Below are 24553 nucleotides of genomic sequence, written 5' to 3'. Positions count from 1 at the left end.
CCCTTACTTTCTAGGAGCAAAAAAGTGCGTGTTTTGGAGCGAAAACTATGGTATTTCCTCCCCCCTTCTCTTCAAGTATTAATCTTTCCAGGAAGATTAGAAATTATTTTACTAGAATTTCCCCCATGACACCTATGTTATTGGACAAAGAGAAGAGCCGTAACCTCTTGAAGCAACGTTACATGTTAACTATATGCACGTAGCCACTTTAAAATCTAATATAAAGTAATAATTCCTATGACTGGTCCTATGTTTTTTGTTTTGTTTCCAGATATTTCAATCTTGTATCTTTCACATCCGATTCTTTTAATATTTAGCTGTATATAAATTGTATTACTTAAATGGTTTGACTAGGAGTGTTACTAAGCCAACACGGCAGTGATAGAGTGAAATATGGAGAGTAAATCCAAGTAGGCCATACTCAAGAGTATGGGTTGTATTCAACAAGTGTTTTACTCATGAGTAGACTCACAAAAATTAATTTATTGAATTTATATCCATCTCTTCTCCAAGAGCCCTCAGTTAGTGACACTAAATTAGTCATATTAATTACTTTTGATAGGCTTACTCTGAGTAGGACTTGCACTGAATGCCACCAAATGTTTTTATACCACCTGGAACTAAAAATGCCAGAAAGAAGATGAGCTGCATCATTTAATCTGTAAAATAATGAACGTGTAAGAGATTTTTGCCATTTATTTTGCTTTTACTACTTTGCACCACTGCATTTCTCAGTTGAAGTTACCAGAGTAGATGATAAAATTTTGTTAAAACAAAATCAGTTGTTTTTCAGCAGCATTCCAAAATTTTGTTACCTTTTTATTCTTCAAGCATACATTGTTTTGCTCTTACAGTCTTTACTGCAACATTGTTTTAGATATTAATTGCTAGTGGAAGTGTCCACAATTTCAGTTTTGCTATATATAAGCTTCAGTTGCAAACACATTGCTTTGAAGTGGAAAACAAGTATTGGAACACACAGTGAATTAACCTAGTTTTTACTTCCAGAGTACTCGTGTGATGTGGACTCCCCCTCTTCGTGAAAGCTTTTCATATCCGTTCCTTGTGGTTCAGATGCTATTACTAACCTACATTCTCAGGTAGTTTCCATTTTTCTCCTTTCTCCTTAAATATGAAGAATTAAAACAAAATCCCAAACAAGGTATTGATTTATATACTTGTATCTTGTGGAGAGCATGATATTCCTATTGTGTTTGGAATGTTCATTATTGAAAGTTTTCACCACTTTCTTAAAACTGGACCAGTGAATGGCAGTGGTATGAAAGCAGGGAGCTGAAAGCAGGGAGCTGAAAATACACTGAGGAAATGCTCATCCTCACTACAACTGTTTTTAGCTGTGTCTTTCCCTTGAAGTGATATTGCAGCCCCAGAAATGTGGTTGCTGCAAGTGAATATTCATCCCACCATGGTGGTTCTTTTTCATAGTTGCTTTCCTTATACAAATCAGTGTTGTTAGTACTGCTCCACTGGCTTGATTAGAGAAAGTTTTGTAGTCATGGAAACCTGGGGGGGGGGGGGATACACGCAATTGCCTCCCAGTCTGCTATCACTCTTGGGGCTTATGGTTGGATGGAAGTTTCCCCTCAGTCAGAGGTTTTTTATAATTGTGGGTTCTTCTTTCTCAATACGTGGCAATGTAGCAAAGGCATTTTTCTCTTGCTACATATCCATAGACGTCAACCTTTACTGGGAAAAATGAAAGGTACTATCTGACATGGCTGAATACCAGGTTGATGTGTACACAGGATCTTCCTGAAACTGCTATCTTCTCTCCTCTTTCAATCTAGGGATGAATAGTGGGTTCAGGGTGATCCTGGCTACACCTAAATCCAGTAAGTGGCTTGGTCAGAAGTTGCTTCCTGCCTCTGGTAAAAGGGGTAGCTGGTTGAGGTTGTGTGTGAGCTTAAGACATATTGTCTGACATTAGATGAAAATGTTACTGAGGGTTTTCCTCCCCTGTGTTGACACAATAGTTTTACAATGGTGATGAGAAATATCACAGGTACATACATTTTGATTTGCATATCCTTTGTGTGTGTAAATGTCTACTTTACAGTTCATTTATTATGAGTGTGAGAATTCATATGATTGAGGCTTGTTCAAAGTTTTTAAAATTATATATTTTTAGCTGTGACTACTCTTAAGTGAAAAGACAAAGCAATTTGAAATAGTTCATTCTCTATTGATCTTCACGTTAATGAACAATCCTAATACTGAACTTACTACTCTTTTATTTTTTCCCCAAGGACTCAGAATGTTAATAGAAGAAGCCTGATTGCACTATCTGTTTCTAATGTTTTTTTCATGCTTCCGTGGCAGTTTGCTCAGTTTGTTCTTCTAACACAGGTAAGATAATATCAGTAAAAGTGATCTGAATTATAATTATCCATTTCTATTTTATAGTGCAGTTCACACATATGTTTGTGGGAGGTGCAGGCTCATTTGAGGACCAGGACTGCTGCTGCTGCACTTTTTCACTAGCTCTCTTTATAGCTGGTTCCTTTGTGATGGTGGGAGGGTGTACACAATACAGTATGTGTATGTTTGTACAAATAAGCTCATGGTGTAATTTGTATTGCATGGTGGGCATGTGTTCAAGGAATGCATTACAATAATTTTATGGTCTGATTTACTCATAACCCTAAGCCATGGTTTGTTGAGCCAAAGTGTGCTTTGTATTGAGTTAGCATTCTATTTGCACACAACATCCATTCTTAATATTTGGTCAGACCTTCCCCAGATACTCCCCAACCTAGAGGCATGAGTAGCTAGTAAGCTTTCATTTACGCTTTCCCTACAGAAACCTTTGCTCCTATCTCTGCCTGGCAGGAAACTCAGGACAAGGAGTGAGGAGCAGATGGGAGAAACATAAACCAAGCTTTGGAGAAACATAAAGTCATGGTTTGCTTGTCTTTGAGACAACTTGTGGTTTATTGAACAAATCATGACTTAACATTATGGGTAAACACAGCCTTTGCTTCTTTCCTGAGTTTAATGCAGTGGCTTCAGTAGCCATTATTGAAAGTGTGTCAAATTCACCCTCAGAGCTAGTTGCCATGGGTGAAATAACTTTAATCAATCTTGTGATACTGAATGGTCATTCTTGTGTTTGATTGTTACAATGATGTAAACACATTGTCTTTGGAAAAGACATTTTGCAGTGCCTCACTTTCCAGTTTTTCATAGAAGTGGCTGATCTCTTCAGATAACTTGTGATGCAACTGCCAGGATCCAAACTACTGTTTAGGCTCACATAAGAAATAGTCCCCACCCCAGCCCACCCCCATGTCTCCCGGAAGGAATTGCATGGTAGTTTGGAACCTAGCTAATTTACTTAATAATGATCTCAACAGAACTTTTTTTCAATTACTTTACTCTTTTCAATTGCAGGTGGCATCAGTTTTTGGAATTTATATTTTAGGATTGATTGATTCATCCAAACTACAGAAGATACTTTATGCACATATGGTAATACTTAGTCTTAAATTATTTAGGGGTAGAATCAATTTTCTAAAATTACCTATTTCTGAATCATAAATATAGTGGACACAGAGTTGGTTTTTGAAATAAGACGGCAACTGAAGAAAGAAACTAAATTGCTTGGAGGCTTATTCTTTTCAGTAAATGGTGCTGCTTATGATTTGAAGTTCTCACTCCCCTATTCCACTCAGGTGAACTATCCTCCATCCAATTAGACATTTACATGTGTAGGTCCTAGTTTGTGTTAAAGGTTCTGTGTGCTTTGATGGGAGAGTGAACCGCCCTAAGACTCCCAGGTATAGAGCGGTATATAAATTCAGTTAAAACAAAGAGTGTGCAAGCTTGATGGTCACTCATATATCCCACCAAAAATACAGAATATGTGCTAAGATTCATTGTGTACTTGACTCAAGAGATGACTTTCCACTATGAAGGGTAAGGAAGACGGAAAATGAAAAATGATGTGAATTTTTCAAATACATTGTAGCTTTCTGAAAAATTCAAGAGTTACAGCCCTAAGGGTAACACTTGTATAAGGACAAATAAATGTCACACATTAGTGAACAGACATGTTGAGTTTCCTAGGACACTTCTTCATACTGGGTATTCAGCCAGGTCTGTGTAACACCTTCCTGCACACTTGTATAAAGATATTTTAAATTGCAGACTTTAGGCATTGTCTTTGGGGGGGGGCATGGGGAGAGGGGAGCACTTTCAGGTTCAGCAAGGACTGGGGGCCTGTCCCCAACACCACATGATTGCCCTAGCCCTGCCCCAAGATCACTGCAATGAAAAGTAGCCTCCCTGTGTCAGTAGATTTGGGGCATTCCCATCATGCTCAGCCTTTTCTTCCCCTGGTGGTGGTGGTAATTTTGCTTGCTATCCAGCCTAAAGAGTTCAAGTGAACTTGAGCAATTTCTTGTGCTATACTGTATTGTGGCAATTTAGTTAGCCTGAATACATGTATTACTTCCATCTCCCCCCTGCCCCCCCAATGGACAAGCAAGGCTATCTACAAATTTTCTGGAAAATAATAATTCCGAATGTCATGATACAAAAAGAGAATATAAAAAGAAATATAAAAGTTTTTTATTTTATATTTTAGTATTTGTAAGTTTTTCATAAGGGGGGGGGGTTGTAGACAAAAAATGAAAGTGTGTATTTGCTTTTTTGCTTATTTCAGCTTAAGTCCCTTTAAAATGAATGAGACATCTGAGTAGACATGTATAGACTTACATTGCATATCTGCAGCATGTAACAGCTTAACACTAGATTCTTTTTATTTATTTTCTGGCATGTTAGTTTAGTATTAAAAATAAGTATGGTGCTGTGGGTAGTACATAAGAGCAATATATTGTCATATTTTGCATATTCTGAGAGATTCTCGTAAAAAATGTTTTAGGAAGCTGCGTTATTCTGATAAGAAATATTTACAAATGAAATAAAGCTGTTTCAAGATAGCACCTTTTGTGTCTTAAGATTTAATAAAACTTAGTGTTTTCATAGACACTGCATCTGTCGCATCCATTATTAGCTTAAAGATTGCATTAAAATATGTTCAAATGTTTATATCCCTTTAGGCATCACTTGGAGTATGTTTTGTCCTTATGTTTGGAAACTCTATGTTGCTGACATCATATTATGCTGCCTTTTTGGTAATTAGTTGGGTAAGTTAGTTAAGGAATATTCAAGAATCCTTTGTCGTACTATACTGAGTTACTGCAATAATTTACAAGATTACCTGAACAAAACGCTTCATATAGGCTGGGGTGGGGTGGAGATACTGGTTATTTACTTGGAGACAGGAGATTTTACCATTTCAGAAATAAGCTTTATCCAAAAGGATGAAACATTTTGCAGTGAATACATAGAGCCGCTTGTGAGTGTGCCTACTCACTGGGGTTTGGGAACAAATGCTGTTGTCACAATGGATTTGTGTGCCTCGACATTACAGTGAATGGGGAAGAACTCAGGTTTTCAAGAGCACTATAATATGCATCAGAATTCCATCTTCTGGATCAGCTTAATAAACAAGAGGCAAGTCTCATGCTCTGAAAGCAACTTAATCTGAATACAGGCAACTTCTGAGCGCCATAGGTTTGCAGGAAGAAGTAACATTCCCTTTATTTGGTGATAAGATAATTAGTGTGATTATATAACTTTTCATAATTTATGAAAGCTAAAAATAGTGAACTAAATAAAAAGAAGTATGCATGTAGTACAGCTTCAAAAAGATAGCAGAATGACACTATAGGGTGGTCCTTTGACATTCCTGATTTGTCTTTTTGGATGATTGGTATGTTCTTGGAGAAGTGTACGTATGCTTAGCTCATTACTTGTTTCCATTCTGTCATATGGTTATTGGGTTAACATATTGCAAAACTGGACGTCTGTGGGTCTGCCTAAGTCCGATTATGTGATGTGCAAATAGTTTGTGCCATTGTACAATAGAATCCTGCATAACAGGCAGCACAGTATATGTTTAAAAAAGCAGTAACAATGGGTTTCAGTGTTCTATGGAAATGTAATGCAATAAAACCAATAATTTCAGTGTCTGATATTAATACTTTTACAATGCTGGTTTTGAGCATTTTCTAACTTCATTTTGACTTATTTATTGTTTCATCCTTCTGGACTCCATTTGAGAAGAGTGCGATATAAATATTGCTGTTTAATGAACTAATTTAATTATTTTCAGGGTATTCTTGAACTGGGTCCTAAATACATCCTGAAAATGTGTAGTAGAAGAGGTATCCGCGTATGGGTAAGGATTGACATTTCGTGTTATAAATATATTACCAGCTATGTTGGTCACTAGGATGATTTGTAGGTGATAGCTTCCATTCAAAGCCAGCATTGCCACATGTTACTGAAAAGCATCTGGGCCTAGCAGAGAAGGGGCTGGGCTGGGCTGGTGGAAGGCTATCCCAAGGCCTTGGGGGTCCTTGGCCAGCAGCTGAGTGATTGACAGCTGGTTTGGGGGCTGAATGCGTTTTGTATTTACAGTGGTACCTCGGGTTACATATGCTTCAGGTTACAGACTCCGCTAACCCAGAAATAGTGCTTCAGGTTAAGAACTTTGCTTCAGGATGAGAACAGAAATTGTGCTCCAGTGGTGCGGCAGCAGCAGGAGGCCCCATTAGCTAAAGTGGTGCTTCAGGTTAAGAACAGTTTCAGATTAAGAACGGACCTCTGGAACGAATTAAGTACTTAACCTGAGGTACCACTGTATTAAGGAGAATAATTTATTGGGAGACTGTTGTCCCTTTTAAGCAACTTTTTGGTAAGTTGAATAACTGAACTTTGCTAATGTTGTCAGTTCCTGTTTGGTTGCTTAGGGCTTCTTGAGAGAGAACACTACATGAAATAGATGCATTGTAGATCATTTTGTTTTCTATAACCTCATCTTTATTTTTAAGAAGTAAGGCCTGAATGAAATGCTGTGCTCTGAGATTGCTTTGTGCAGCCCTTCACTTCTCTGTTGGCATTACACGTCGGCTGGAGTGGGGTGTGTTTGTGTGTGACTATTGCCTTGAATCCTTGAATCCATCACATATTGTGAACAAGCTCTGTAGGTGGGAAGCCAAAGTAGTAAATGAATTGGAAAAGGGAAGCATCAGAGGACATTGTAGCCTCCCATGCTCTAGATGCTGCACGGTCTACTATTGCCTTTAACCTCTCCTCGGTTCTAAACCTGTCACCTGTGTGATGCTGGCATCACAGCTCAGTAGTTGTACAGTGCAGGTGACTGGCATTCTGAGGGACTGGTTGGACAGCCCTTTGTGGGCATTGGTTTCCTCCTGACTTCACTCTCCTCTGAACCTCAAGTAACCGTCTCTGGCAGCTTGGTGGGCTATGTGCACTTATTTCTTGCTTTTCTCCTGTATTCTTGAGAGGTTGCATGTACAACAGCTAGTTTACTTGTTTAGGGGGAAAGATTGACCCTGTTTTGCAGGTGTATTTTTCAAAGTGTTTTGTATACTCCTGAATGCCTCCAATATGCTCAATCTTTCCATGTGCTTATGGGTATCTCTGTTTTGGCCACAAAACCATCAGCATAGCCCATCCAAATTCAGCATCAGAAGGAGTGAATATTAAATTTTGCATGAAAGTAGCATAAAAATCTTGACTTCAATTTCACCAATAGGAATTGGTTTAATTTAAAAAAAAACCTACCATTTCAGCTCTCACACAACATAGTAAAAAATTGTAGATAAGAATAAGAGAAACAGTTGCATAATAATATGTATTTTAATTAAAGTGCCTCTTGTATTAAATGCCGAGTATTGCTTCTGCTCTTCAGTTGAACCATGCCTTTCATTTTACAGGCCATTGAAGGGTTTTCTTGCTTTTTGGGGACAATTACCTTGAAGTTCTTGATGTGCCTAATATTTGGAACAGCTGATGATGTAAGTTTAAAACTTCCTTGTTTCATTTGTTCACTGTCAGAATTCTTCTTGTATGTCTTCTTCATCATATAGCCCCATCTACACTAAACATTTAAAGCAGTAGCACACCACTTTAATCCCCCCCCCCCAAGAATACTGGGATATGTAGTTTCTTAAGGGTGCTGATAATTGTTTGGAGACCCTTTTCCTTTCACAGAGCTACAGTTCTCATGGTGGTTTAAAAATCAGTCTCTTTTTATAGGGGACTCTGAGAATTTATTGAAAATTAAGTGTTACAAACTATCGAAAAGAAACATTCGTTGCTGAACACTCAGCAAAACTTTCAAGTAGTGTAGTTGTTTGATTCTTTTATTTTTTAAAAAATATATTTTATTAGGGTTTTTCAACATAAATGCAAAAATAAAGAACAGTATAACATATATCATAACATACTTTCTTAACATCTTTGGACTCCCTCACACCTCCCGCTCCCATTCGCATCGTTGTCAATTCTTGCCCACAATTTATCATCTTGTTTACACTCTTGTGTCAAATTCATTTAAATATAGTCTATTAATTCTCCAATAGGTTTCTAATTTTTCCTCAAACTTACTTATCATCTTAATTCCATCTAGTTTAGTGGTGCACAATTATTTATGATCTAGCATCCTTTCTTAACATTCAACCAAATTACAGTGGTTTTTTTTAGATAAATCTTGAATTTCTTCCAATCTTCTTCGACCCTCTCCTCTCCCAGGTCTCGGATTCTGCCAGTCATCTCGGCTAGTTCCATATAGTCCATCAGTTGCATCTGCCACTCTTCCAGTGTGGGTAGATCTTGAGTTTTCCAGTTCTTAGCGATGAGTAGCAACGGCCCAGATGGTAACAGTCAGACAGGAGGCCGGGAAAAGGAAAGTAAAATAAAAGTCACTGCTGTAAGTCCCAAATCCTCTAGGGGGAGTTTAAAATATTTTTAGGGAAGAGATCAATTCCAATAAAATTAATAAAGTCAAATTCAGAGTCCAGGAACCTTCAGTAAAAAGTTTTAGCAGAGTTAGTATTTAGTATTTAACAGCCACAATGTTTCAGATAGTGCATACTGGTAATCCAAATGCTTCAAAATAACAAGTTCAAACTCCCTCAGATTGTTTCAAAGTTCAAATTCAAAGTATCCAAGTCTGCAAACTGACAGCTCAGTTACTCAGGCAGCTCCAGCACCTGGGTTTCTTACTTAGGTTGTAGTTCCAATAGAAGAAAGGTATCACCATGCAGCTAAGAAGCATAAAGTCCAACACTTAAAGTCCTTATTCCGCTTACAATAAGATTCAATGGGTGCTCAGATCAGTTAGGTTAAAAGTTCTCTCTTTGCCTCCACTCCTCCAGCTCTTTGCTTTGATGTTCAATGAGAGCGGAAGACGGACTTCCTGTTTTTCGTCACTCCGCTTTCAGCCAAATTCAATGCTTTAAAGTCCTGAAATTATATAGAGTCTATTATTACTCATGGGTTGTTACTTTCCGAATCCAAAGTTTTCTCAGGAAGAAAGGTCAGCGCTCACTGGCAGCAGCAGCGCGGCTTCGCTCCGATGGTTGCGAGACGACCCACAGCGCCGCTACCCCCTCCCCGTTCCAGAGCCCCTTACGGGGTTCCTTCCACGTTTCGGGGGTTGCTCCTGGCGCCCGCCGGGTCCCGAGACCACAGGCTTTCGCTGCCTGTGGGTTTCCGATGTGGGTCTCCGCTTCGCCGTAGCGGACGACCCGTTCTCACCGGAGCTCCCTCTCCGCTGTTAGAAGAGGGCAGCCATTGCCGTTCGCGCCGCCTCCGGAAGAACCAGTTGTTTGATTCTTTTAATCAAATAAAATCTGTCAGGATGGTAAAGCACTCAAAACAAACAAACACACACCACCCCAAATTCTCTCTTTCATAGAGCATACATTTCTGAGCACAAATTTTGAATTCTGAACTTTATAGAGTGTAAAAATTACAATAATCTTCAAGCACCTTAAGAATTAAATACATATAATCTTCCACTGGATGCATCACAAATTTCATCTAATAAAACTGCAACATGTCAGTTATCTGTGGCCTAGTGCACGGGTTGCCCATGTGGTGCTCATTGATACCATTGTATCCTATGACACTCGCAAAAAGTCTTGGTAAGTAGTCCCTCAGAATCCCACAAGGCGTGAGAGAGGCTGCTTGCTGTCCTCCACAGTTTCTGTTTGCACTGACTTGGTTTCTCCTACATTGAACACGCACCCTTCAACATGCCCACTTTTCATTGGATGCTGGGATTGGACACCTACAGTCCTGTTCTGAGCAGAGGAGAACTGTGAATATTTATCTCTCAGCAAATACAGCAGTGGATAATATAGGTGCATTTCCCATTACGTATGGAGGCATATCCACACACTTTTGCTATCCCATCTCTCTGCCCTTTTAGATGTGGCAGTCGGTTTGTGGTACACCATGCCCAATAGCAGCCAGTTAGTGATTGGTACCCAGGGGCACTTCTTTAAAATTTCAGATGTGCTCACCCACCCAAAAAGTTGACAGCCCCTCACCTAGTGTCTACTATATGGTCTACAAGTTGTTTATTCTTAACATGACAAAATAACGGCTGTTCTTTTTCTCAGACATTTCCATGATCTTTTATTTGTATTGAACCAATTTTAATGTAGCATAATCCAACGTTTTGTACTTTCCACTCTATTTTTTTTTTAATCTCTGAAATAATGCATTTAACATACATTTTCACTGTAATTTCTTGCCAGGCTCATATAAGCAACCTGCTGAAGGCAAAATTTACTGGTTATAGGGATTTTCATACTTCAATGTACACTTGTGCTGTGGAGTTTGATTTCATGGAAAAACAGGTAATTAAAAATCAGTGGATGAAGTATGGAACACCTTAATGTTTTGCAGTTTTTTCTTCCTTAATCAGAAAAATAATGTTTGAATGGAATGCTATTTTTTTTAACAAATATAACAATTCAGGATTCTTCTATTGCTTAATGAAACTGAGTTAGCAGTTGGTAGAACAAAATATTTGGATAAAGTGTCAGTGTCATGACTTTAGGTAAAGGTAAAGGGACCCCTGACCATTAGGTCCAGTCGCGACCGACTCTGGGGTTGCGGCGCTCATCTCGCTTTATTGGCCGAGGGAGCCGGCGTACAGCTTCTGGGTCATGTGGCCAGCATGACTAAGCCTCTTCTGGTGAACCAGAGCAGCGCACGGAAATGCCGTTTACCTTCCCGCCAGAGACGTGCTTTCGAACTGCTAGGTTGGCAGGACTTTATTACAGGCCATAATTTATGTTCACAAACAGTGAAGGTTGAAAGCTTCGGGGAACAATGGAATCACTGAAAAACATTATTCAGATTAACTGCACAATAGTTTTGACAATTTTTCTTGGATAGAATAACTTGGGGAGAGGTTCATTGTGAAAATCTAGAGTAAGAATGTCTTAAAATAAAATGGTTTTGTAAGAAAAGTTACTGTGCATAAAATTTACCACCCATTGAAACTGTGTTTCAGACTCCAATAAAGTACATGAAGACACTTCTGCTTCCGGTAGTTCTTGTCGTTTTTTCAGTAATTGTTATGAAGGTAAGGTCTTTGCTGTTTTTCATCTCGTTTACATTTAGTGTGTATAGTACTTTAAAAGTAGGCAATTAATACTTAAATTTGAGTATGTCTAGCATGCATGTGTCTGCACATACATACAAAAAGAGCAGAATATGTGAATAAAAAGCCACTGACTGACTGACTGACTGACTGACCGACCAAAAAGCCAAATCAAAGTATATGAACTTGGATCTGGGCTTTCCAGCTACATGTTCTGTTATTTACTAGACCTACTTCTGCAGGCATATTTGAAGACAAGTATGTTAATTACCAAAAATGAAAATCTAGTCTACATAATCCTGAAGAAGGAATTGCTGTTAAAAAGAGCAATTATTCCAAAGTATGTAATTGGAAAATTTTGTAATTTTGTAATTGGGAAATTTTGGGAAATTGTAATTTTGGCATATGATTAAAACTGCTTTAGAGAAAAGGCTATTTAAAACATGTTCTTGTCTGTTCACAGACATTTCAACATGTTGTGTGTCGCAAGGAATTATCTGAAAGGTAAATAAATTTTGAAATGAGAGTGCAAACCCACTGAATGAATTATTACCTAAAGGACTATATGTAATTGTACAGCCAAGCTTTGCTCCTATCGTTTACTTCTAGTCTCCAGTTAGTTTTCCCATCACTTTGTGGAATGAATATGTACAGCAAGTAAATGTTTATTATGCCTTGTGAACATGCCAGTAATCTAGCTGGGTTGCAATTAGTGTGCGTATAGAGGTCTTGCCATGTAGTCTTCCATGCCCTGTAATTACATTTTTTTAAAGCAGTGATCCTATTGAAAATTGGAAATTAATGAAAGACTTTTACTGCAGTTCAACAAATGCATCAGAGCATCTGTGCATATGAGTAGCCCCCAGATTGATAAAAAATAAGTTTACAAAATAAATTTAGTAGTAACAGTTTTATTGTAACTTTGTAATAACTTAAGGGACTTATAAATTAAAAAACTGCTATATTTTTAATTTAGTTTGATTGTAAACAGAGGATGTGTTCTGTAAATAACTATTTGTAGCATACGGCATATTGATTCCATGCAACAAACAAATAACAGTCTTACTGTTCTTTGTTCAGACAGGAGGATAATTTCAATCATGGGGAGGTAAGGATCTCATCCTGCATGAATTATGTTACAACTCTGCTTATTGAGCTCTCCCTCGATAAGTTTAGAAAAGTTACTGTCAGGGTTTCTGGGAGAAGTGAGGAGATGGCAGAGGAGACGGAAAGCGAGTGGGAGGAGGGAGAGAGAGACGAGGAAGAAGATGACGGAATTCGAAGGGAATCTATGAGCCTAAGCAGTGAGTCAGAGGATTCCCAAAAGGGAGCTAGCATGATCAGGCGAAAAGCAGGAGAAGAGAGAAGCTGTGAAAAGTCAGGGAAGGAGGGGAGAAAGCCCAGTGAAGCACAGACGCTGTCAGAGGGGTCTCAGCCGGAACGGAGTAAAGGGGGTGGAGTTGTCAGCCTCTCGGAGGGAGGAGGAACAGGAGAAAACAGAGAGAGGGGGTTGGAGCAAGGTGTTCAGCCGGAAAGGGTAGAGAGTGGAACAGGGGGCAGTATAGAGGACGAAGGAAAGGTCAAAAGCAACGTACGCGCGCCAAGTTCAAACATAGAGGCGCGCGGAAGTGGGGAAAGCTCAGAGGAGGAGCCCGGCCCCAAAGCCAGAAGGAGGGGGCAGGAGGCGGCAGAGGATTCAGCCTCAGGCGAATCCCGGAAAGAGAGAACCCAGGGGGGCAGAAAGACCCTGCGGAAAAGAAAGGAGAGGAAGAGGTGGTCTAGAGCCAGGCTATTAAGTTGGTGTGGAGGAGGGGAGGAGTCAGAGGGGGACTTCGGCGGTCTAACGTGACAGACGTACAGCCACAATGCTGAACTGTGAAAGAAGCAATTATCTTCAATAAACTTTTCCTGTAAGTAAACTACAACGGAGTAAGGTCTCTCGTGAGCTGGGACCCACCTGGGTGGCTGTGACAGAAAGTCCCCCTCCCTCTGAAAGCAAAAATTTTTTTTTGCGAAGCTCACGAACGGGGCAGCCATGAGTGCTGAGGAACAGCTGGCTGCACTCCGGGATCAGATTACCACTCTCACAACGGCAGTCATTGCTTCGCAGAAGAAGAATGCTGACTTGGAGAAAGCGTGCCAGGATTTGCAAGCAAGGTGGGAAAATGCGGACAAGGCGGGGACCCCGGGCTCCAGAGCGGAGGGCATTGCGCTTGGAAGGAGGGGGGGTGCCCTAGTTTCGCATTTTAATGGCAACTTGCAAGACTATCCCAACTTCAGGGCAGATGTCGTGTATGCACTGCATTTACTCCGTCATGATTTTAGAGATGAGGAGGAGAGAGTGGGATTTATTGTTTCGCACCTGCATGGGGAGGCCAGGGCTTGGCTACGCAATCTGTGGCGCGAAGATGGACCAGCCCGTCGCAATGCAGATGCGTTTATCAAGGCAATGGATGCTTGTTTTCAATCCTCTGTGGATAAGGACATTGCGCGCCGGCAGATGCACGGGCTGAGGCAGGGGAGAGCCACTGTACGCCAATATCATTCTAAATTTTTTGCATTGCTCACCGCCTTAGATTGGCCGAAGGACAGTCTACCGGTCAGGGATCTTTTTTGGGAGGGATTGAGCCCCTCCGTCAAGGATGAGATCGCAAGGGGGGACAGACCCCAGACCCTGGAAGACGTGGTGCAACGGGCTTTGGCTATAGGAATTCGACATGAGGGACGTCCGTGGCACGAGGAGGGGGGGCCCCAAGCGCGCGCGCAAGCAAAAGCTCTCCCTTTTGTGCACAGGGATTTCAGCCGTGCGCACCCCTCACCAATGGGGAAGGAAGGCGAAGAGCCAATGGAGATTGGTGGTGCTAGGGCTCAAAAGCCATCCCAGAGCCCCATCCCTGCTGCAGCCAAAGCGAAGCCTCCTAGAGGAACCAGGAAGTGTTACATCTGCGACAGTGCACACCATATGGCGAAAGAGTGCCCCCAGAGGCTCCAGAAGCACACTGCAGCACTAGCAACTGTGACAGCAGAGGTGCAATCAGAGGAGCAGCTTCAGGGAAACTGCAGTGCCTGGCTGGAAGCAGAGCTACTGGGGCTCAGCCAGGCGGATCTGTAGAGAAGTCCCCAGCATCCTTGCAGCGCATGGACCCTTTACCTCCCAAACCAGCAGTTTTACTCACAGCAACACTCCAGCTGCCTGATGGGCGACTTCTCGAGGTTCCAACAACCATCGATTCGGGAAGCAACGCCGATTTCGTGGGATTACAGTTCGTCAAGCAGCATAACATAGCGCTCCTGCCTGCAACGACGCCTCTGAACGTGGTCACGGTAGACGGCAGGAAGTTGCTGGGGGGGCAAGTGGTGCAGCAAACCCCTCCCATGATGATGCAAATTGGAGACCATCGAGAGCTTATTAGTTTCAATGTCACCCACTTATCGGACACGCCCATCGTGTTGGGCATGAGTTGGCTGGACAGGCACAGTCCCGCGGTTGCTTGGTACCAGAGGCAGATCACCTTTTGTTCATCGTATTGCGCCCAGAATTGCATCCAAACCGATCAAGGAGGAGAAGCCGAACAGCAGCTGCATCTGAGTATGGTGCAAGCGGTTCCTCACAAGTACGCGGAGTTCTTGGAGGTTTTCTGCGAAAAGGAAGCTGACAAATTGCCGCCTCACAGACCTTACGACTGCGCGATTGACTTAGTGCCAGGCGCGCAGTTGCCAACTGCCAAGCTGTACTCCATGTCGGAAGACGAGCTGCAAGAGCTTCGGGAGTTCATAGAACACAACCTCAAGCGCGGATTCATCCAGGAATCTAAAGCAGCGGGAGGCAGTCCTGTTTTCTTTGTGAAAAAGAAAGACACGCCCCAGAAGAGGCTCATTGTGGACTACCGGTTCATAAACAGACTAACTAAGCCCAAGGCCTTCCCCATGCCCAAAATTGACGACCTTTTGGCTACAGTCAGGAGGGGGAAGATTTTTACCAAGCTGGATTTACGTGGAGCTTACAACCTCATCCGCATCAGGAAGGGCGACGAGTGGAAGACGGCCATGTTCACTCCTTTGGGCACGTACGAATACAGAGTTATGCCCTTCGGTCTACAAAATGGCAGCCATGTTTTCCAAGCATTCATGCATCACGTCCTGGCAGGTCTCCTCTACAAGAAGTGTGTCTGTTTTCTCGACGATATCCTGATTTTCTCGGAATCGCCAGAGGATCACGATAAGGACGTGAAGGAAGTTCTGCAGAGGCTGAAGGAACACAGGCTGTACGCCAAGTTGGAGAAGTGCCAGTTTGATGTGAGAGAGGTAGATTTCCTTGGCTACAAGCTGTCCGACGAGGGACTGGCCATGGACAAGACTAAAGTCCAAGCGCTGTTGGACTGGAAAAGCCCTCGAAATCGGAAGGAGGTCCAGAGGTTCATCGGCTTTGCCAATTTTTATCGCAAGTTTATTAAAGGTTTTGCAAACGCGACGGCGGCAATCACTGACACCCTCAGTTCCAAGAAGAAGAAGTTCGTCTGGACCGAACAAGCAGAGCGATCCTTTCGGAAGCTTAAAAGCCTTTTCGCCTCCGAGGAGCAGCTGCTGCACGTGAATCCTGGCAGGCCCATGCGGGTAGAGACAGATGCATCAGACAGAGCAGTTGGGGCCGTCCTCTTGCAAGAGGATTCGCAAGGCAACTGGAGACCGGGTGCATTCTACTCCCGGAAGCTCAGCAAGACGGAGCGCAACTACACCATATGGGACAGGGAGTTGTTGGCCATTCATGCAGCTTTCAAAGCGTGGCGACACTTCTTGATAGGAGCCAAGCACACGGTGCAGGTCCGCACGGATCACAAGAACTTGGAGTATTGGCGGACGGCTAAATTGCAAACCCAACGACACATGCGCTGGGCGGAATTCTTTGCAGATTTCGATTTCAAAATAGAATACATCCCTGGAGACTCCAATGTTATAGCAGACGCGCTGTCCCGAAAGCCTCAATACCTGGAGGAAGTAGCTCCAATCGCAGCAAAGTACATTTTCGCACCGCAGGCGTGGACGTGCGCTACCATCGCAGTCGACCTGGACGCGGTGCGACGCGCGCTGCAAGAGGATCAGTTTGCACAATCCAAGATGGAGGAGCTCCGCAGAGGGTCGCCTGACAACAATGAGTTTCAGTTGCAGGATGGACTTTTGACTCGCAAGGGCGCCCTTTACGTGCCCACCGACGAGCTTCGCGCCACGGTTTTGCAACAATTGCACGATGCCCCGAGTGCGGGCCATTTCGGCAAAGAGAAGACGATGGAGTTGGTGGCAAGGGACTTTTGGTGGCCCCAGATGAGAGGAGAGGTGGCGGACTACGTAGCCAGGTGCGATATCTGCCAGAGGTCCAAACCAGTGCATCAGAAGCAGGCGGGATTGTTAGAACCGCTGGAGACACCGCAGCAACCGTGGGAGAGGGTAGCGTTGGACTTTGTTACAGACCTGCCCAGCTCCAGAGGTAAGACGGCGGTGTTAGTGGTTGTGGACTTGTTCACCAAAATGGCGCACTTCATTCCTTGTGCCAAGGTGGCGACGGCAGAACAGACCGCAAAGCTCTTCATCGATCACGTCTTCAGAGTGCATGGACTACCGCAGTCCGTCTTGTCCGACAGGGGGCGCCAATTTGTTTCCACTTTCTGGCGGAAGCTTCTGGGTATCTTGCACGTCAAGATCAACCTGACGTCGGCGAGGCATCCACAGACCAACGGTCAAGCGGAGAGGGTCAACGCGATCATGCAGCAGTACCTACGGTGTTACGCCAACCAGCGACCCGCGGCGTGGGTGGACTACCTGCCGATGGCTGAGTTCGCCTACAACAACACGAAGCACGCATCCACCGGGGTGACGCCTTTCTTCGCGAACTATGGACGTCATCCCAGAACCTTCCCGAGCTTTACAGCACCTGAAGGGGGGGAACCTCAAAATGCCGACCAGTTTGCAGCAGAGTTGCAAGAGGTGCACGAGGAGCTGCGGAGACATTTGGAGCTGGCAAAGCAGGCGTATAAGGTGCAAGCCGATAAACACAGAAGGGCGGGGGAAGACATTCAGGTTGGGGACTGGGTATGGTTAGCAGCCCACGCGATGCCGGCCAGGTCGTTGGCCAAAAAGAAGTTAGAACACAGGCAGCTAGGACCATATCAAGTTGAGGCTAAGATCAATCCGGTGGCTTTTCGCCTAGCCCTTCCGGAGGGCTCCAGGGTGCACCCGGTCTTTCATAGGTCGGTGCTCACTCCCTACAAAGCCCCACACAGGTTTCAAGAGTCAGGAGCACCTCCAGAGCCACGTAGAAGGGCGCCTGAGAGAGGGGAGTCGCCAAGACCAGAACCTCTTAATGAGGTCACAGAGATACTGGATTCACGATGGGGGGAGGAGGGGGTTGAATATTTTCTCGCCAGGGAAGGCACTCCAGTCTCTGCAAATAGCTGGGTGCCGGGTTACGCTTTGGACGAACCCCTGTTGAAGGAGGAGTTTCATGCAATTTTTCCGCACAAACCCATGCCCGAGGAGTATTTTGATGATTGGCTTTTCACGCCCACTTTGTCGGGCAGCACGTTCGGGGGTTTCTCCTCGCCCGAGGGCTCTACGCCCAAAACAAGCCCGACCAGGGATCCCCGCCTGGGGGGGGGAGAGACAAACCCTTATTGGTGGGTGGATCAGCCAAGGGAGGTATGGAGTCAGAGGTGGATGATAGGTCCTTGGCAGGCAGCGCCAGGAGAAGCAGTGAGGGAGGAAGAGACTGTGATGCCTTCAGGGGGGGAACCCGAGTTCGAACACACGTATACGGAGCTGCCAGAGGAGAAGATTGACGTGGACACCCGGTATCCTGAACCGACCCAGGAAGAACCACATTTCCCTCAACCTGCACCCAGCGACCGGGAGGGGGGAAGGGGGGGCTTCGAGGGGGGGATGGATGTCAGGGTTTCTGGGAGAAGTGAGGAGATGGCAGAGGAGACGGAAAGCGAGTGGGAGGAGGGAGAGAGAGACGAGGAAGAAGATGACGGAATTCGAAGGGAATCTATGAGCCTAAGCAGTGAGTCAGAGGATTCCCAAAAGGGAGCTAGCATGATCAGGCGAAAAGCAGGAGAAGAGAGAAGCTGTGAAAAGTCAGGGAAGGAGGGGAGAAAGCCCAGTGAAGCACAGACGCTGTCAGAGGGGTCTCAGCCGGAACGGAGTAAAGGGGGTGGAGTTGTCAGCCTCTCGGAGGGAGGAGGAACAGGAGAAAACAGAGAGAGGGGGTTGGAGCAAGGTGTTCAGCCGGAAAGGGTAGAGAGTGGAACAGGGGGCAGTATAGAGGACGAAGGAAAGGTCAAAAGCAACGTACGCGCGCCAAGTTCAAACATAGAGGCGCGCGGAAGTGGGGAAAGCTCAGAGGAGGAGCCCGGCCCCAAAGCCAGAAGGAGGGGGCAGGAGGCGGCAGAGGATTCAGCCTCAGGCGAATCCCGGAAAGAGAGAACCCAGGGGGGCAGAAAGACCCTGCGGAAAAGAAAGGAGAGGAAGAGGTGGTCTAGAGCCAGGCTATTAAGTTGGTGTGGAGGAGGGGAGGAGTCAGAGGGGGACTTCGGCGGTCTAACGTGACAGACGTACAGCCACAATGCTGAACTGTGAAAGAAGCAATTATCTTCAATAAACTTTTCCTGTAAGTAAACTACAACGGAGTAAGGTCTCTCGTGAGCTGGGACCCACCTGGGTGGCTGTGACAGTTACCTTCTGTGGGAAATGGAAGTGCTGATTTAAGAAAAACAATGGAGATAGTAGGAAATGATTGCACAAGTTTAAATTGGTGGTGCACATCAGGGTTCTTTGAATTAAAATTGCAAACATAGGCCAGTTTCCTTGCTGAGTTGTTTAACGTGGACAAAAACTGCTTGTTTGGTGTGGATTTACATCAAACTGTTCTTTTACATAGGTGTGAAGTGCTAAGTATCAAATGACAGGTTTTAACTTTGCCTCCTATTCCTGCCTCAGAGCTCAGAAATTTACTTTGGGGCAAGGGCAAAGCGAGAGCGTCCAACATCTTAAATCTCCCTGCATCTTATTTTTTCCTGCCCAGGATTGGGATTGCCAATCTTAAAACCTCCAGTGAAAACATAACACTGCAGTTGTCAATTCTGAAGGGTAGAAACCCTCCAAGGCCTGGTTTTGGAGGGAAATGATGTGCTATCGGTTTCTGTTGGGGATGCTGGGACGAAGTCACAGTCCCCAGAGGGAAAAGATGCTCTGCAGAGGCATCTAACACCTTCCTCTACTTTGTGGGGAATTTATGGAGCAAGTGAATGTGGTGGTGGTGATTTAAGAAGTATCAGGATCAGAATGGGCCTGGGAACATGGCTGTGCCCCAATACTTTGCCCCAGTATTGCTTGAATGTTCACAACACCCCTATTGCAATGATTACTCAAAGCATATCCACAGTTTACCATTAATCACATGGGCTGTGTGCACACAGAAGGAATGCATAATATCTTGCAATTCCTTTCAGTGTAAGAGGACAGGTCCAGGCAGCAAAGGGGGCATATTCTTCATTAAAGTGAATGAGTAAATCCTTATACTTCTGGAAGTTCCATTTACACATCAGAGTTATCTTCTCTGAAACTCATCAGTATGGGTTATTTGCATCCAAATCATTGTTGGATTAGAGTGGTGGTGTGGGATAAAACCAGAATGAAATGGAATTCAGTTATTTTAATAAATGTACAGAAAAACGCAGCCATTAAAATTGAGCTTCAAACTAGTCTCTTCTATTCCCACGGGGTATTCATCTTTCTAAAATGTTTTGTCTCTCATTCATAGTCTCTCTCTCCCCTGCCCCCCCCAGTGGGTTTAAATATAAAAATAATGCAGTGCTCCAAGGAGCATCTATATAAAAAGGTAAACCTTCTTTCTTATAGTTAATAGGTTTATGTTCATAGTTTTGACAGCTCTTTTAATAAGCATTATTTTCTTATGCCTTTGTGTTTGTTTGTTTTCAGATAGTATACCATGCACTGCAGCTTATATTTTTTACTGTTCTTGCTATTTTATTTATGAGACTAAAGCTGTTTCTGACACCTCATATGTGCATCATGGCATCATTGATATGTTCAAAGCAAGTAAGCTACTGTTTTATTTGTCCGGCTGATGTAGTAATTTACTTAGTATGTTTTACAGAGGGGCTGATATAGCATTTCAGTATGCCAAATGTTTAATATTTTGAATTACTTGATTATAGAATTACAAAAATATATACTTATTATTAAATACGCAATACAGAAAAAACATTCTATCAAAATATTGTGGGCTGACAGAAAACATACTGCATATATACAATATAAAGGATAAGAAATCAATGGAAACTTGTGTTAGTGACAATACCTTTGTCTAATGTTATCTCTCAACATAGATTTGTTCCAGTGGTCAATATTGATATACATACAGAGCATCCATGCCTTAGTCAATAAAATGACACAGCTTAATTATTTTAATTTTGATTGCATTAACATGCAAGGAGATAAACACACTGTGCTACAGTGGATACTTCTAATATCAATATTAGAGTTTATGGTTATTGTTAATTTCAGTTGAAAATGTATCGTGAACTGGATTCTCATGTTTTTCCGTGTAATTTGTTAAGCTGGTGTTTAGCTGGTGTTTTGAAAAAATGGAAATGTAGAAACTTAAGTTGTATGTACAGTTAAATGGCTTTTAATTTCTTCATATCAGCTGTTTGGATGGCTGTTTAGCAAAATCCAGCCTGGAACACTTGTTCTTGCGATTTTAGCAATGATGGCATTTGAAGGAGTAGCAAACCTTCAAAGAGAATGGAGCATTGTGGGAGAATTTAGCAACTTGCCCCAGGAAGAACTACTGTTATGGATAAAAGAAAAGACCAAACCAGGTAAAACAAACACTTGACCCCCTGCTTTTTTTGTGCTTTTGTGCTTTCCCCCCCCAGTATCTGCTACAGCATCTATCATAAGGCAAGCAGCAATTTTGTGTCCTGTGTTGAAGAACAGGATTATTATGCTGTTTTCCCCAGTGTTGTGTTTTATAGTAAGTGACATAAGAATGAAAGGACCAGTCTCTAAGGTTTCTGTAATTATATTGTTTTATAGTACACTAAGACTTGTATTAAGTAGAGAATTTGAAGTATTATAACTTTAAAATATCAAGAATAATGTAAGAACAATTAGAGTATTAGATGAAATCTGATGTAGTTTTAGTTTTGCCGCTAAGAATGATGTCATGCCTGAATGTATTAATATGAATGTACATTTTGAGCTCTGATTTTTAAAAAGTTTAGTCATCTTTACTTTATTCTACATTTTTACAATACTTTGCCCAATTGTTTGATTTTTAATTTTCTTTTATATATTTCAGATGCTGTTTTTGCGGGTCCAATGCCTACAATGGCAAGTGTAAAATTGTCTGCTCTTCGACCTATCGTGAACCATCCTCATTATGAAGATGCAGGTTTACGGTAAGATTTTAAACTTCAAATTTTAAATATTCTGATTTACTCAGCAAGGAAATTGATGTAACAAGACTTCTAAAAATTGGGAATAAGCTGTGTCTTTTGCTCCCTGAATTATATGAGCTGGAGCTTTGTGTGCTGGGATACTTGGACTTTTGCAGATTGCATCTAAAATGCTGTTTCCACTTTTGATTAGTGTAATCTTATCTCTTTTTTATGATTCTGTGAGGTTCTACAGGTGCAGCATGTACCTTTTTTGTTGAAACAAACAATGAAATGGGTCTGGCTTGTGTTCTTCAGGTCCTTTGGTTTATTATACTTGTATAGAGGTCTCTGGCCTCCTGTGTACTTGAATATATTGTTCACAAATTATCATACTCCTGGATTAAAAAAACAACTGGTTGTCACTGGGTGCTTTAAATGGGAAGCTGGTGACTAGAGTATGATCTATAGAGATGGATCAAAGGTGGTGGTGGACTGAGCAAATCTTATTTTGTATTGTTTGGGAGGAAAGATTAAAATACAGGGTTGGATGAGTTTGAAATTAGCTGGATAGTTTCAAATAAACAACTGATTTAATATAGCATTATGTTGTAGTGCTTTTTAATTGATTAAAATAGGATGAATAAAATATAGTTATTGGCTTTAGACAGAAGCTTTGCTGTAGAGAGAGATGAGTAAGTCAGCGATAGATTTGTTCCTTCCGGCATGCAAGCTCACTAATCCTAAACCAGGTTTTTCCTGGCTTAAAATAAAGAGTGTGAGTTGCTATTGTATCAACAAGCTGGAGAGCAGGCAGCAGCAAAGGGCAAACTCCTCCTCTAAAAGAAAACAAGGCCTGCCAAAAGACTGCAAAATATTCGCATTCCTCCCAAGGAGGAGAGTCCTTTCAGTTTTGTGGTCCTGCCTTTGATTTCAAAGCAGTATCTCCTTGCTATTAAAGAGATCTTACTTGGCAATAGAACTTCACCACCCCTACTTTTTCTTCAGCCTTTTTTGTTCTCCCTAATGCTTCTAGGAGGGACGCGGGTGGCGCTGTGGGTTAAACCACAGAGCCTAGAACTTGCCAATCAGAAGGTCGGTGGTTCAAATCCCTGCTACGGGGTGAGCTCCCGTTGCTTGGTCCCTGCTCCAGCCAACCTAGCAGTTCAAAAGCATGAAGTGCAAGTAGATAAATAGGTACCGATCCAGCGGGAAGGTAAACAGTATTTCTGTGCGCTGCTCTGGTTTGCCAGAAGTGGCTTAGTCCTGCTGGCCACATGACCCGGAAGCTGTACGCTTGCTCCCTTGGCCAATAAAGCGAGATGAGCGCCGCAACCCCAGAGACGGTCACAACTGGACCTAGTGGTCAGGGGTCCCTTTACCTTTACCTAATGCTTCTAAACAGATGGGAGAGGGAAGCATAGTGAGGGAGGGTCTACTTCTGTTCACCTCAATTAGCCAAATGTACAGAGGGGCTGATATTGCTCTCCCCAGAGCGCATCACAAATATCAAGGTGGTTACCAGGACTTTGATGTTGTCCAACAAAGCCAATATCCCATCCATGGCAAAAGTTCTTGCCCTGTGTATTTCAGCAGCCCAAATGACACTTCGGGGCAATCACTGCTCCCACCAGTTGCTGTGTCCACTTTCCTCCTTTCAGAGTTCTTCAGTAGCTTTGTCAAGCCATGTGATGGTAGACCAAGGACTCCAATCCGCAAAGAGGGACTCCCTTTAGAGATGCACCAAGAACAATAGTAACCTCGGGTCTGCGGCACTGAGGTGGCCATGGCTCAGTTAGATACCAATGGTACTTTCCCTGCTCCATTAGAATCAACAGTTGTGGAAACAGACAAAGCCCCTTTAGCTTTTCTTCATAAGAGGTGGAACTAGACACTGACACAGACTGCAGCTCTATGTAAGTCTTAGTCTGTGTTAAAGCAACACCATTCAAGCCTGCTCATATGATTCTTCACCCTGAGCTTCACACAGATCTGCCCAGGGTGCTTCCTGTTTGGTCTTCGTCCCTTTGGCAGAACACCAACTCAAAAAGTAATGCCTCTCCCCACTCAGGATCTCATTTGACTGAAACATGGAAAATGCATCTCTGTCGCAGAATATTTAAATAACTGAGTGAATATCCATGCTCTCTTACCTGCTTGCTATAATGGAAGTTCATGGAAAGTCCATCTTCCCAACCTCAGTTAGCAATCAGGAGGGCAACACCAAAACAGTTACCTATATTCCAAGGTGGGACAAACACCTGCTTAAAATACCAGCTGGAAAACCCACCTGTTGAAGGACGCATCCCTAGAAGCAAACACATTGACATACAATGTTAGGCCTATGTGTGTTTTCTTAGTCATTGTTGTTGAGCCCAAAGTCTGCCCGTTTTGCACCCTGTGTCGGAGCTGTGGTACTGGGTTTTTTCCTACTAAAGTTGAGTTCTGAACCTGAGAGAGCTGTTCTCCCTGGGATCCAGCACCAGGTTTTTGCTTGGCACTGCCTTCTACCACAGGAGGAGTTAACCCTTTGCTGTTCCCTGTCCCTTGCCTCTTGACTAAAAATAAAACTCATGGTAAGTGA

General features: G+C 43.0%; 1 protein-coding gene and 1 long non-coding RNA gene across 2 annotated transcripts in view; one reads left to right on the top strand and one right to left on the bottom strand.

The window, feature by feature from the left end:
* The window catches only part of DPY19L1 (dpy-19 like C-mannosyltransferase 1), a 45794-nt gene that overhangs the window by 16652 nt on the left and 4589 nt on the right, over positions 1 to 24553 (top strand). Inside the window, exons 9-21 of the mRNA XM_081834791.1 lie at positions 1009 to 1100; positions 2268 to 2367; positions 3412 to 3489; positions 5082 to 5168; positions 6200 to 6265; positions 7830 to 7910; positions 10662 to 10763; positions 11426 to 11497; positions 11979 to 12019; positions 12596 to 12623; positions 20507 to 20626; positions 21237 to 21411; positions 21894 to 21993. Of these exons, the coding sequence (XP_081690917.1) occupies positions 1009 to 1100; positions 2268 to 2367; positions 3412 to 3489; positions 5082 to 5168; positions 6200 to 6265; positions 7830 to 7910; positions 10662 to 10763; positions 11426 to 11497; positions 11979 to 12019; positions 12596 to 12623; positions 20507 to 20626; positions 21237 to 21411; positions 21894 to 21993 (1142 nt within the window). The remainder of the gene's footprint in view (positions 1 to 1008; positions 1101 to 2267; positions 2368 to 3411; positions 3490 to 5081; positions 5169 to 6199; positions 6266 to 7829; positions 7911 to 10661; positions 10764 to 11425; positions 11498 to 11978; positions 12020 to 12595; positions 12624 to 20506; positions 20627 to 21236; positions 21412 to 21893; positions 21994 to 24553) is intronic.
* Positions 1 to 24553, bottom strand: part of LOC309326292 — a 300370-nt gene that overhangs the window by 273815 nt on the left and 2002 nt on the right. The gene's annotated exons all lie outside the window — the stretch shown is intronic.

This window comes from Podarcis erhardii, assembly GCF_964252035.2.
Source record: "Podarcis erhardii genome assembly, chromosome: 12".
NCBI classification, from domain to species: Eukaryota; Metazoa; Chordata; class Lepidosauria; order Squamata; family Lacertidae; genus Podarcis; species Podarcis erhardii.
The sequence above is the reverse complement of the archived record's forward strand: the minus strand, read 5'-3'. Positions and strand labels throughout refer to the sequence as shown.